This window comes from Sinocyclocheilus anshuiensis, unplaced genomic scaffold (genome assembly GCF_001515605.1).
Source record: "Sinocyclocheilus anshuiensis isolate Anshui unplaced genomic scaffold, SAMN03320099.WGS_v1.1 scaffold68, whole genome shotgun sequence".
Classification (NCBI taxonomy): Eukaryota; Metazoa; Chordata; class Actinopteri; order Cypriniformes; family Cyprinidae; genus Sinocyclocheilus; species Sinocyclocheilus anshuiensis.
This window is the reverse complement of record NW_015555741.1, coordinates 1,736,520-1,748,864: the sequence shown is the minus strand read 5'-3', so window position 1 is coordinate 1,748,864 and position 12,345 is coordinate 1,736,520. Positions and strand designations below refer to the sequence as shown.

Here is a 12,345-nt window from a genome sequence, read left to right as displayed (position 1 = left end):
TAGGGAAAAGTTCCAGGGATCTCCCACTATTCATCTCACCTACTTTGATGGCATCCACATATAGAGACGCTAACGTGGCTAATGCGTGACCAGGTAGACTGTGTGTCTATGGCACAGAAGAAAAGCATATTACAAAGGTACAGTATTAATACCAAGTTCAACTCGTCCAAATCAGGTTTTTGGACTTGAACCAAAGATTCATTAACTACAAATAATAAACCATTTAGAAAACACACTTAATTACAGGTTCAGTCCTCCAGATCAACCCATGTGGGATTCGAACCTACTGGTTACCAGCCAAGATGATAACCAGTGCATTGCTATTAATTTTTATACGGCATGGTAAGCAACTCACCTCTAACATCAGAAGTCCAATGATATCTGATGCCACTTCCGTCTGCAGGTCTCCAGATTCACACAGTGGAATACAGTGCTTGTACACAAGCAGTCTGCGGTTAGCGCCATGCGAAACGCTTACCGGTGAACCTAACATCACAAACACAAAAACACAGTTTGATGTTCAGCTCTGCTTGATGAGGCAGCACAGAGTTAGTACAGATTAAACACACACAAATTAAATAGAATTAAAACATGCTACCTTTAAATATGGCTTTGATCAGGATGCCTGTGTCCTTCGCTTTCAGAGCACTATTAGTAAGCATGGTTGTGAGCTTTAGAAAGACACAAAAAGCACATTTAAAAGTGCATATATCTGCATGTAATTTAAAAATGCTACCTTGTACATGACATTTCAGATTATTTGCATCAACCGCAGCCTCATTACATATCAGTACACACATTAAACACAAACCTGATCATCAGACAGCAAAGCAAGATGCTTTTGTAGCTCATCTACACCATCACTCTCCGATAATGATAGGATTTTATCCACCGTAACCTTCATATTAGACATCTACGCACACTGACCTGTGAATATACATCATCATTAGCAAGACATCATTTCAAAGGAGCTCGCGACGTCCAAAAATGAGAATTTGTCATTTCTGTTTTATAGTGCTTTTTGCTCTTTTTTGGAGCTTGACAGTAATGGTCACAATATTTGTCACTGTATTTCTGCAGTTAACTGTAAATACCACTGTATTTCTCCAAACATTATTCAGAAATTTCTATTTTTGTGTTCCACTACAAAATATTAGCCTATAGGTATAGAACAATATGAGGGTGATTAAGTTGGGGGTGACAGAAATTTCATTCATAATTACTGTCTGCTTACTATATTTGACAGCTCAGGGATGTTATAACCAATATACAAATATTATTAAATAACCATTTATAATGTGAAAACTGACTCAAAGAACAGTCACTTATGAAGCAACACATGCACTAATTATATATGCATACATGTTCATTATTTACGTAATTACTAAATGTGAAACATTAAAATATGTAACAGACTAATTTGTTAAAATACTAAGATCTACTGATATTCTGTTCATATTTATACATACTGAAACAAACAAACCAGAACAACTGTAGCAACAACTATCAGATTCGCATAAGACATATTGAAATATGAAAGCGTTAAATGTGTAGTCTGCCTTTACAATACCAAACACTTGCCTGTTTAGTGAATTTTATGTAGGTTTGTTTATAAATGTTCCTTTTCAGAAGAACTGTTGCTTGAAATCTCTTGCCTTTTGTAGTCGGTAACCCGCGTTAGCTAGCTTGTTTAATAACAACCGAAACTCCCGCCAGTGTGTGTGTGTCCATGAAACGCTTCCTATTGCGTCATGTCGCGTCTGTACATTTGATTGGCCAGTGTGGGCGGGGTTAGCGGTCCAGTCTTTTTTATTTTATTTATTTGTAACTATTCACTGTTTGTTTATTACTCCTATTATTCTATTATTTCATTATTAAGATTAATAATTATGTTAAAATTCCTAGCCATGCCTGTTCCTAGGTTGCATTTGTATGTGGTACCTGTAACTTTTCTCAGCGCTTGCTAAGGAGCACCAATCACAATCGTCTGTGATTACAGTCGATCTTGAGACGTGGGACAAAACAGGTCCAGCAATGGTAACTGCTATTAGCTTTAAAAAATAAAAATATTTTCAATTTTAAATGTCATGAGGGATTAATAATAGAATGTATTTAACACAATTATCACCTTCAAATTAATTTTCTCATTATTATACCAAATCTGTGTTTCTTAATGTTCTCTCACTACATCTAAAACAGTGTGTCCACAGAGAAGGGTTCAATCATTCATATGCAAAAAAAATGGATAAAATTGTTTTTTTAATGATGAAAAAGAGCTTGTTTTATCAAAAGCAACACTTAATAATATCTCCTATCAAAGCAAGTTTGTTTTTTTAATGACACATGCATGTTTCATAAGATTTTAAAGTTGCGTCCCCACTTTTTGTCAACACCGTCCGTCAGATGTGTCAACTCCGTCAGTTCTGTCACCTCCGTCAGTTGAATATTTTGATAATATTTCATTATGATATTTTATATTTGTTGTGGAATTATTGGTCACATGTGAAAGTGTAATCTGTCTGCTAATACGAGAATGTGTTTTGAAATGTTAAAAACATCTTGAATGCTGTTAAAGATAAAGTTGAAATTATATTACACAGTCCAAGGTAAAAAAGCACATTTTGTTAAAAAAGAGAAAAGTTGGGAGGTTGTATCAAAGCATAGCTCAGTAGCTTAGTAACGTTACATATAAGATACATAAATGTAGTTTCATTTGTCTGAGTACAAGGTTTTATTTTTTCAATTTTGCACCCTGTTTTGTCCCACTTCTCAAGAATGAATCTATTTGGTAAAATCATGTAATACTGCGGCGGATTTGAAATAAAAAAAAATTAGAAGAAATAGAAGTAGGCAGAACTACCCTTTTAACAGTCAAATGGGACTGTTTTCTCTGCTTTCTTAGTGGCAACAGGTGAAGTCAAAATATTGAATGAGTACAAACATTTGGGCGATTTCTATAATTTACTGTTTATATTTTACTAAGGAGTGGATGATGGATTTTCTTGACATATAGGTGAGTTGATATTAGATGGACTGGAGCTCTCCATTCATTTACAAATTATTTTATTTATCATAGTCTGTATCTGACACTGTTTGATGTAGCTATAAGTTCCTACTGTATACTGACATGTGCTGCTGAGTTAGGAATTGGAAATATGATTATTTGTCGTTGATTGTCAGTTATGAGAGCAGTTATGTGATTATATGTGGCAATATTATAATATTGTATTGTTGCAATATTTATTTAATGTGATTAAATTACTCAAGCATTGACAAAGCATATATTGCATGATTTTGTATTGTATGGTATAGGCCTATAATATAATATTATATACAAGTACATAAGGTTTACTCTTTTTGGCTAGGACTTTCAAAGCCTTCCCAGTAAACTTGGTGGTTAAAATTTGGACACATGGTCTTGGGATATGCATAGTATCTTGACTCCCATAAAGTATCTGGAAATGCACATTTACAGTAGATGTCTACAGTTGCTTTGCTTTAAAAAAAATTTTTCTTAATTTTTTCTTTGTCTGGTGGACACAAAAGCCATTTATAAGCACAGTTGAGTATGAGACTACAACTTAATTGTCAAATGTTTTTGAAAAAAAAAAAAAAGGAATGCAATGAACTTTTTTTTTGCTGCTGGTTAACTTCTTTATTGTGTTGAACATTCACTTATTTCATCAAAATTATACAGAACTTTCATTATACCAAAGAAAAGACAATTGAAATAGTTTTGTTACAGATAATTTAAACATGTAAGATCATATTTAAAGTGAAAACCCTAGCCCTAGAATAAAAGCATAAATTCCTTGCCGTGTTCCTTATTTCAAATATCCCTTGTCTTAAGTAATTTAGCTCACATCAGCAATAATCAAAGGAATAGCTTTAAGATCAGCATCTTTTATCAAGTCTTCAGGCCTTTTAGTCTACACACTTTCTAGGAGTGCATGTGCAGCTCTCAATGTGAATATAGTCATGAACAACCTCGCTGTCATTGGCACACTTCAGCGTCACCTGTCGACGGCTGACTTTCTCCTCTTGGCAACAAGAACAGATGTGCATCATGCTGTTCTTTTCCATTGAATACCTGAAGATGAAAAGTCTTGTTAGCTTTTTTGTAAAGCAAAATAGCACTGTATTATTAGAACGGAGGTGTGGCTGTGGAGGAAATGCTAATTTCTTTTAGCTGATTTTGTAATTATGAGTTATCCGATATGATAAAGTTAATGAAAAATCTCAGATTATTGGCCTTTTAGTCTACACACTTTCTAGGAGTGCATGTGCAGCTCTCAATGTGAATATAGTCATGAACAACCTCGCTGTCATTGGCACACTTCAGCGTCACCTGTCGACGACTGACTTTCTCCTCTTGGCAACAAGAACAGATGTGCATCATGCTGTTCTTTTCCATTGAATACCTGAAGATGAACAGTCTTGTTAGCTTTTTTGTAAAGCAAAATAGCACTGTATTATTAGAATGGAGGTGTGGCTGTGGAGGAAATGCTCATTTCTTTTAGCTGATTTTGTAATTATGAGTTATCCGATATGGTAAAGTTAATGAAAAATCTCAGATTATTCTGCTGTGATGATTTTAGAATTTTAGAATTTTGAATGTTAAATAATGCATTCTGATGAATAAGAGTAAAATATTAAAAAGAAATGAAATTGACTGTAACCATACCAGCTATTCACATGGAAGTTTTGCTGTAGCAATCAGTTCAAATGTGATTGTTGTTAGTCATGTGAAATTATTAAATAATCAAGGCTGTACAAAATTTTCATTATCAATTGTATGTGCAAGTGCTTTTACATTGATTGGGTGCCACAGTGACCACTGCAGGATGTCACTTCTATGGGGTGGATGGACTTGCAGTCATTTACATCCACATGGGTTGTGTTCTTCAAAACAACGCAAGTCTTGGGCTCACCTAAGATATTTGAGAGAAAAGTAAACTTGTGACTCCATCTCGAGAATTGTACATATGATGCATTGTTTTATGTATTACATATGCTTGAGATGATTCTTCCTTAATCTTTAGTACAGTTGAGGGATGTGATGACAAAATAATTAATTTGTCAAACATTATTGGTCAATCATTTTGAGCGAATGAATGGACAATAATTAAAGAGTTTCTTACAGATCTTGCAACATCCATCTGCATCATATCTCTCAGTTCCCTATATGTAAACAGTCACACATTTCAACATTAGTAGAAAGTAACCAAACCATACAACAGTCAAGTTGTTGAAGCAAATAAATTATTGGTGATGTAATGTTTGAGAATAAAGTATACCATATATGTATATATATATATATATTTGACTTACAGGCTCACAATCATCTGGATTGAAGTCAGGGCATTTTGGTGTGATCTTCTCTGTCACAAACAAGCCATTAATTTCACTGCAGGTAATATTCTCACAATTGTAATGTTTCACTTCTCCAACCTAAAAGAAAAAGGGAAACATGCTATTTGAGGACTGAAGAACAGAGAAGGTTCGTTGACTGGTGAAATAGATGCTCATAGAAAAGTTTGTGAATGTTTTAATATATACCTGGAGAGTATGTGTGGTGTTGTCTGGTGCAGTATAAATGCAGCTGATTTGCTTGCATGTTCCACAGCACTCTCCTTCTTGTTCTACACGCTCAAAGCCCTTGGAAAATCAAACGAGTACTAGATTGTAGTAAATTCATCAATTTGAACTTGATCTTTTGAGACACTTGATGTACAGACTGTAACTACCAGAACTCAAAACTTCATCCTCAGTCCCAAAGGGCTTTACTAGAAGTTCAGGCAAGTTCAGAATTTATAATATAAATCTATCCTAATGTTTAATATGATAATAATAAGCATAAATTGTAATTATTACCTCAGCACAAGGTGAACAGACTTTATTTACACATGCCACAGAATGTAGTTGGGTCTGTGGGTCTTTATCCATTTGGCAGTAACATTCCAAACAAGGCTCCGTAGGGATTTTAACTCCAGGCTAAAAAGAAAGTGAACCCATCATTATAGAAAAGTTTATGGATTTAGATAAAGATTACACATTCTTCTGGATTCCTTTTTTAACAGTGAAAAGCATATAATGTAATGTGATATAAATATGATATTTATGACATTTCCTGTTTGTTAATGTTACAGTTAGCATGAACATATGAACCCAGCAGCTCACCTGGTACTCAGTGTTATTGTGCACACATACATCTTTGGGCACTGAATAGAAAAAAAAATACAGTCAGAAATTGTTTAGAAAGTTAAAGAGCTTTAATGTAATTAATTAGCAGCTGTTGTAGTAGTATATCACATTTTATTCAGGTAAACTCCAAATGTTGCAAAAGCTTTACAAAATTTTCATTACATTTTTTTGTACAATACTTGTACTTTCTTTAGAAGAAAAAAATTAAATGTGAACAATACTGTACTTTGAAGTTTAATAGTAGTTGTCTGGGTATGAAATTTGAGACTTACCACATGGTGGACAGCAACTGTCCTCAGGTATCTCTGCTGCGAACTCATATCCCACATCACATTTCATAGAACACTGGCTGGTATCACACACTGAATGGGCAGAGGAGGCATTATGTAAGCATTATGTAAATTATTCTGAAATGTTTTATTGCATTTTACAAGTTTACAGCTGGTTCTAATTCGATGTGGTTACACATTCAGATAAAATGTGCTTTGAAATATTTATTTCACACAGTCTGAATGTCTACTTTGGGGAAGTTTCCTACAGATATTCAACTAGATTTTTTCCCCCATCCAAAATTGGATGATAAAATTCTATAATGAAATGAAGCCTAGAATTTTGGAAGAGGACTTTGGAGAACTACACTGCTTCTGACACTGGCACCCACTTTCAAGGAAACATTTTTAACTGGACATGGAGATTGAATATGAAGTTCACAGTATGATTTTCAAATCTATTCCTTTATATTAACATTACCCTGCATTCATTTACTATTAAGATTTTAGAAAATAATAAGCTATTGATCAGAATTTTTCCCTGTATTTGTGGCCTAAAGGATATTTCAGGAAAGTTGAGTCGGAGGTTGTATTTGTAATCTGAAGGATGATTATGAACCTTTAATTGATAAATCATGCACAGTTAGATCAGAAATTTGTACTAGGACAGTAAATGAGGTCAGTTTTGTTATCATGTTTATTTCATTTAGTCTGTTTAGCTCTCTGATTGTCATTGTACTTGATTACTCACCACAGGTTGGACAGCAGTTTTCAATGATGCTTTTGTATTCGTGGCCACAGGGCTCTATGGTTGGACAATTCATAGGCTCTTGAACAACACCAAAGCTCTCAGTGGAGCATTTGTATGTTGTACAGTTCACGATCCATGTATCTCCTGGCTATAGCAGAGGAAGTAAGGTAAAGATATGGGTATAAGATGGGGTAGAATGTGTTCAAATGCAGTTTTTACTTTGACCGAATGAGTAAATTATCTGTATACAGCCATTATCTTGCAGTAGTGTAATGGTTAAGCTCTGCTTTTTTAAACATGTGTAAGGGGGTAGTGGTAGGACTAGAGTTAAAGGCACAATATGTAATTTTCGCCGCTAGAGGGCGCGTATTCAAAATAAACAAATAGACAAAGGCGTAGTTTGATGACGCCGTGGCTGAATGTGGAATCATGGGAGTTGTCGTCTTCATTCCCACAGCCGATGCAATCCGACGGGACTCGGGCAGAAATCATGTTCATGGATGAGTAATGATTTATTAACGTAGTAGAATGAAGCAGGGTGAGGCTGAAAGCCATCGAAGCGAAATGAGGCCGCTGAACGAGCGTGACGCACGGTTCGAAAGCAGCGGAGCTTTTATTATGCCGCTTCCGCTCCTTCCGGTCGTGCGTATGTGGTAAAAAAAAGCAGCGCTGTTTTATCATACTAGATACCTTTGAAAGTTCTGTTATAATGCTACTCTGTGCGGTCATCACCGGTCTATTAAAACGCACAACATATTAAAGCGTCTTTGGTGTTTCCATGTTTTCTACAAAACAAAACAAACCAGAAATCGAGGGGTTATGACGTCATTGGCAGGCGACACAATGACACTATAGACACGGTCCGTGTCACTAGTTAAATTATTAACTAGCTTATTTCTCTGGATTTAAACATTCTTCGAAACATTTGGGATAATGTAAGTACACAAGTCAGCAAAATATATAACACTGTTCTAGTGGTTTTTGGATATTTTAATAAAAAAATCTTACATATTGTGCCTTTAAGTTCACATTCCTGGAAAATGTCATGTGAATGGTTTTGCTGCTACTGCTAAAAGAGACATACCTGTCTTGGTAATCCATCGGGGCCAATGCAATCTATATGTGGGGAATGGAAAAATAACATTTTGGCTTCAAGACACATTATTTATAACAAATATAGAGAGAGTAAATGAAGTAATATCGCTTACCACAAGTAGGTGTGCACTGATCTGTTGTGGAACTAACTAGATATGTATTGTCAGGACAGTAACAACCTTCCATGAATGTTTGATGGTCAGTTTGGCTTTGGTCTTCCACAAAAATCTCATTGTATCTGGTTGTAAGTCAAGCACATGTGGCATTAAAGTTATTAATGCAGTGAAATTTGGACAATACAGTATTACATTTACACTTATGGAAATTAATTGATATAGAGAGTGGTTACCTTGTACTGCAGGTTCTTTCAACTTTAGGCCCACATGCCTTGAAGACTTTGTGATCAGCACATTTGTATGCTATTAACCAAAGACAATCAAGCGATTTAGGATACAGACAGAAAAAAATGCATCACTGTGTTACTGTAGGTTCATTCGGTTTTCTTACCGCATAGCCCGTTGAGGTCAGCTGAGTCTCTCCAGTCCACACATATAGACTGCTGGCCGCATAGCTGTGCATAGGCCTCCACACTGGCACAGGCCATGGAGTCATTTTTCTTGTAGCACACATCATATTTACATGCCTCATAGTAGCTTTGATAGGGAACGATGTCGTGACAGCTCTTGAACAAACTGAACAAAATGCAAAAGTTTAGGGAGAAAACGTAAACTGAAGCATATCATGGTTCAACAAAAAAGGTAATTGTCATAAAAACTATCTCTGAAATCTCTTTTTAATTTGTTATAGGTAAAGTGTGTAATTTTTGTGCAACTTGATGTATCAAATGGAATTGCAGTTTATAACAGTCCGAGTGGACTGGACAGAGTAACACTGGCTCAACCAATGGTGTTTTGGGTGCAACTACCTGAATGCAGAACAGTGGCAGATAGAGGGGGTGTTTAAATATTTTTGCAATTCTATTTGGTGCTGTTAGTGGAGGAGAAATTCCAGATTTCACCTTGAAGGGTTTCTGAAAATTTACTGAGTGATTGTTGTGGGCTTAGCCTTACTCGCTCTTGATGACCTCACAGATTTGTGCTGTGCAGGTAGGAAGAGGTTCGCTTGGATGTGTTGGAGGGGTTTCACATTCTGGGGAGTCCGCCCACAATGCTGCCATTTGCTCACATGACTGGTCAGTTGTTCCATCGGGACGTCTGCAGTCATTTGTGGCATCATTGTCACAAACACCTAAAAATATTGACAGAATTTCAAAATTTTTATTGACAAAGACTAGACATGCCAATAAAGTTGTAAATCTGTGAAAGTTGTTGCATTGTCTCACAGAAGAAATTCTCTTTATCATTGTTATAGTCATTGCAGCAAGGGCACCACACTGTACTCACCACACTGTCCCTCTGTATTACCATGGAAGTAGGTGAACGGGAGATTGATCTCAAAGCCTTGATGACTGACTAAAATCTCAGCTTTGATTTCATTAATGTTCAAAATCACTGCCATGCCCGAGGTAGTGATGCTGAAATCTTCATTCAAGAAAGTTGGGACCTTAACAGCATCATTGACGTAAACCTGTAGGCAACAAGGGTTTTTGAGTTGTAATGAACCTTAGATTACTTTTTTGCAGTGTTTTAGTGTATATACTGTATGCTAAGCTAGCAGTGTTAAGTGATATTAGCATTGAAAATGTATTAAATTGTCATGTTCTGGATTTTACAGTGTGTCAAGAATATGTTAATGTTTGTGATCAAATTTGTCTGAAATAGTCCTGACTTACCTGTATCTCTTTACTGTTACTTGCTAGCTTGATTTCATAGGATTTGTACTTCACAGTCACATACTCTGGACAAGCAAAATTATTTGTAACATCGCAATAATAGTTTTTAACATGGACACTGATATTGTATCTTGGAATGATTTCTCGGACCAACACATAGTCGCAATTTCCTTGGAAAACATAATATTTTCCATCAAACGTATTGTAATGAGGGTCACCCCAGCCACTGCATCGACCTGTTTTTCAGAAAACAAGTTAAGCCAAGGTAAATTAGAATACAAGGACAGTGTTACTTATCAATTTCCTGCCGCATGGTTTAAAGTTTAAACTCACATAGACACTCGTACTTAGTGCAGCAGCCATTGTTATAATAAACCTTCTCAGGCTTAAGTCCGTTGACACATGTAGGTATGACAGAATCAGCTGGATCACACTGTACAGGGCTTGTAGTAACATTCCCATTTATGCAGTTTTTAGTGGTACATCCCTCATTCCATGTCTCTCCATTCTGTTAAAGATTCAAATAATATTGCAGTTCAATTGTCACTTAGAATAACATTATTTTGGAAAATATAAATTGTACATGACAAGTGCCTTTTTTAACCTTTCTGTTGACATCGGTACAGTCATTTGGAACGGTTGAAATTGGAACTGTGGTAGTCTGAGGACATGGTTTCTGTGTTATTTCACTAACACAATTGGAGTTGCAGTAAGCGAAGTAGCACCAGCCTGCTTTATCAGTTTTGTTGTAAATGATTGACTCTATAGTTAGAATAATAGAATATGCATAATTAATGTCAATTGTTCATGCTTTTATCAAATTCTGAAATCAAAAAACTATAGGAGAAAGTTAAAAATTGCATGTAGTACTTACCAGGTGGGAAAGTTTGATTTGCAAATGTACAGTGACAGATCGTTGTGATGACAATTTGAGGTGATGCAGCATGTGTTCTTTTAGGTGGTGATTCTGTATATACAGTGAACTTAGTCGATGGCATTTCTGTCACTGTAGATGTTACTGTCAAAACTGTTGATTTAACAATGGTTGTAGTAATTGTTGATGGTGTCAGAGAAGTTTCTGTTCCTGTCGTAGGTAGTGTTTCTGTAGATGATGGTGCAGCAGTAAGAGCAGTAGTAGAAACTTCTGGTGATGTCGGTGTCTGTGTACCAGCAGTTGTAGTAGCTGTGGATGGTGTTTCGGTTCCTGTGGGAGGTGGTGTTTCTGTAGATGGTGTTGGAGCAGTAACAGCAGTAGTAGAAACTCCTGGTGATGTAGGTGTCGTTGGACCAGCAGTTGTTGTTGCTGTTGATGGCGTTTCTGTTCGTGTTGGAGGTGGTGTTTCTCTGATTGGTGTTTCAGCAGTAACAGCAGTAGTAGAAATTTCTGTTGATGTTGGTGTTGCTGTACCAGCAGTTGTAGTAGCTGTGGATGATGTTTCTGTTCCTGTGGGAGGAGGTGTTTCTGTAGATGGAGTAGGAGCAGTAACAGCAGTAGTAGAAATTTCTGGTGATGTTGGTGTTGCTGTACCAGCAGTTGTAGTAGCTGTGGATGATGTTTCTGTTCCTGTGGGAGGAGGTGTTTCTGTAGATGGAGTAGGAGCAGTAACAGCAGTAGTAGAAATTTCTGGTGATGTTGGTGTTGCTGTACCAGCAGTTGTAGTAGCTGTGGATGATGTTTCTGTTCCTGTGGGAGGAGGTGTTTCTGTAGATGGAGTAGGAGCAGTAACAGCAGTAGTAGAAATTCCTGGTGATGTAGGTGTCGTTGGACGAGCAGTTGTTGTTGCTGTTGATGGCGTTTCTGTTCGTGTTGGAGGTGGTGTTTCTGTGATTGGTGTTTCAGCAGTAACAGCAGTAGTAGAAATTTCTGGTGATGTTGGTGTTGGTGTACCAGCAATTGTAGTAGATATGGGTGGTGTTTCGGTTCTTGTGGGAGGTGGTGTTTCTGTAGATGGAGTAGGAGCAGTAACAGCAGTAGTAGAAACTCCTGCTGATGTAGGTGTCGTTGGACCAGCAATTGTTGTTGCTGTTGATGGCGTTTCTGTTCGTGTTGGAGGTGGCGTTTCTGTCTGTGTTGTTTCAGCAGTAACAGCAGTGGTATAAATTTCTGGTGATGTTGGTGTTGGTGTACCAGCAATTGTAGTAGATATGGGTGGTGTTTCGGTTCTTGTGGGAGGTGGTGTTTCTGTAGATGGAGTAGGAGCAGTAACAGCAGTAGTAGAAATTTCTGGTGATGT

At 36.6% G+C, this 12,345-nt stretch overlaps 2 protein-coding genes across 14 annotated transcripts in view; both read right to left on the bottom strand.

Moving 5' to 3' along the window:
* LOC107673243 (Fanconi anemia group I protein-like) overlaps window positions 1-1,720 on the bottom strand; it is a 14,159-nt gene extending 12,439 nt beyond the window's left edge. The window contains exons 1-5 of the mRNA XM_016466762.1: window positions 1,582-1,720; window positions 812-927; window positions 599-671; window positions 356-486; window positions 3-106 (exon numbers count right to left, since the gene is read on the bottom strand). Of these exons, the coding sequence (XP_016322248.1) occupies window positions 3-106; window positions 356-486; window positions 599-671; window positions 812-913 (410 nt within the window). The 5' untranslated portion in view covers window positions 914-927; window positions 1,582-1,720. The remainder of the gene's footprint in view (window positions 1-2; window positions 107-355; window positions 487-598; window positions 672-811; window positions 928-1,581) is intronic.
* A 1,909-nt stretch (window positions 1,721-3,629) lies between these two features.
* The window catches only part of LOC107673229 (mucin-2-like), a 25,051-nt gene continuing 16,335 nt past the window's right edge, over window positions 3,630-12,345 (bottom strand). For 11 of the 13 annotated variants that reach the window (XM_016466728.1, XM_016466735.1, XM_016466730.1 and 8 more), the window contains 20 exons: window positions 10,986-12,343; window positions 10,716-10,873; window positions 10,445-10,619; window positions 10,112-10,347; window positions 9,723-9,906; window positions 9,390-9,567; window positions 8,827-9,011; window positions 8,669-8,738; window positions 8,433-8,557; window positions 8,309-8,340; window positions 7,225-7,372; window positions 6,477-6,566; window positions 6,181-6,221; window positions 5,875-5,994; window positions 5,560-5,658; window positions 5,332-5,451; window positions 5,142-5,181; window positions 4,814-4,931; window positions 4,253-4,421; window positions 3,630-3,921 (listed from right to left, as the gene is read on the bottom strand). In XM_016466728.1, the coding sequence (XP_016322214.1) occupies window positions 4,256-4,421; window positions 4,814-4,931; window positions 5,142-5,181; window positions 5,332-5,451; window positions 5,560-5,658; window positions 5,875-5,994; window positions 6,181-6,221; window positions 6,477-6,566; window positions 7,225-7,372; window positions 8,309-8,340; window positions 8,433-8,557; window positions 8,669-8,738; window positions 8,827-9,011; window positions 9,390-9,567; window positions 9,723-9,906; window positions 10,112-10,347; window positions 10,445-10,619; window positions 10,716-10,873; window positions 10,986-12,343 (3,643 nt within the window). In that variant the 3' untranslated portion in view covers window positions 3,630-3,921; window positions 4,253-4,255. The remainder of the gene's footprint in view (window positions 3,922-4,252; window positions 4,422-4,813; window positions 4,932-5,141; window positions 5,182-5,331; window positions 5,452-5,559; window positions 5,659-5,874; window positions 5,995-6,180; window positions 6,222-6,476; window positions 6,567-7,224; window positions 7,373-8,308; window positions 8,341-8,432; window positions 8,558-8,668; window positions 8,739-8,826; window positions 9,012-9,389; window positions 9,568-9,722; window positions 9,907-10,111; window positions 10,348-10,444; window positions 10,620-10,715; window positions 10,874-10,985; window positions 12,344-12,345) is intronic. The other 2 variants (XM_016466729.1, XM_016466731.1) reach the window with 2 other exon arrangements.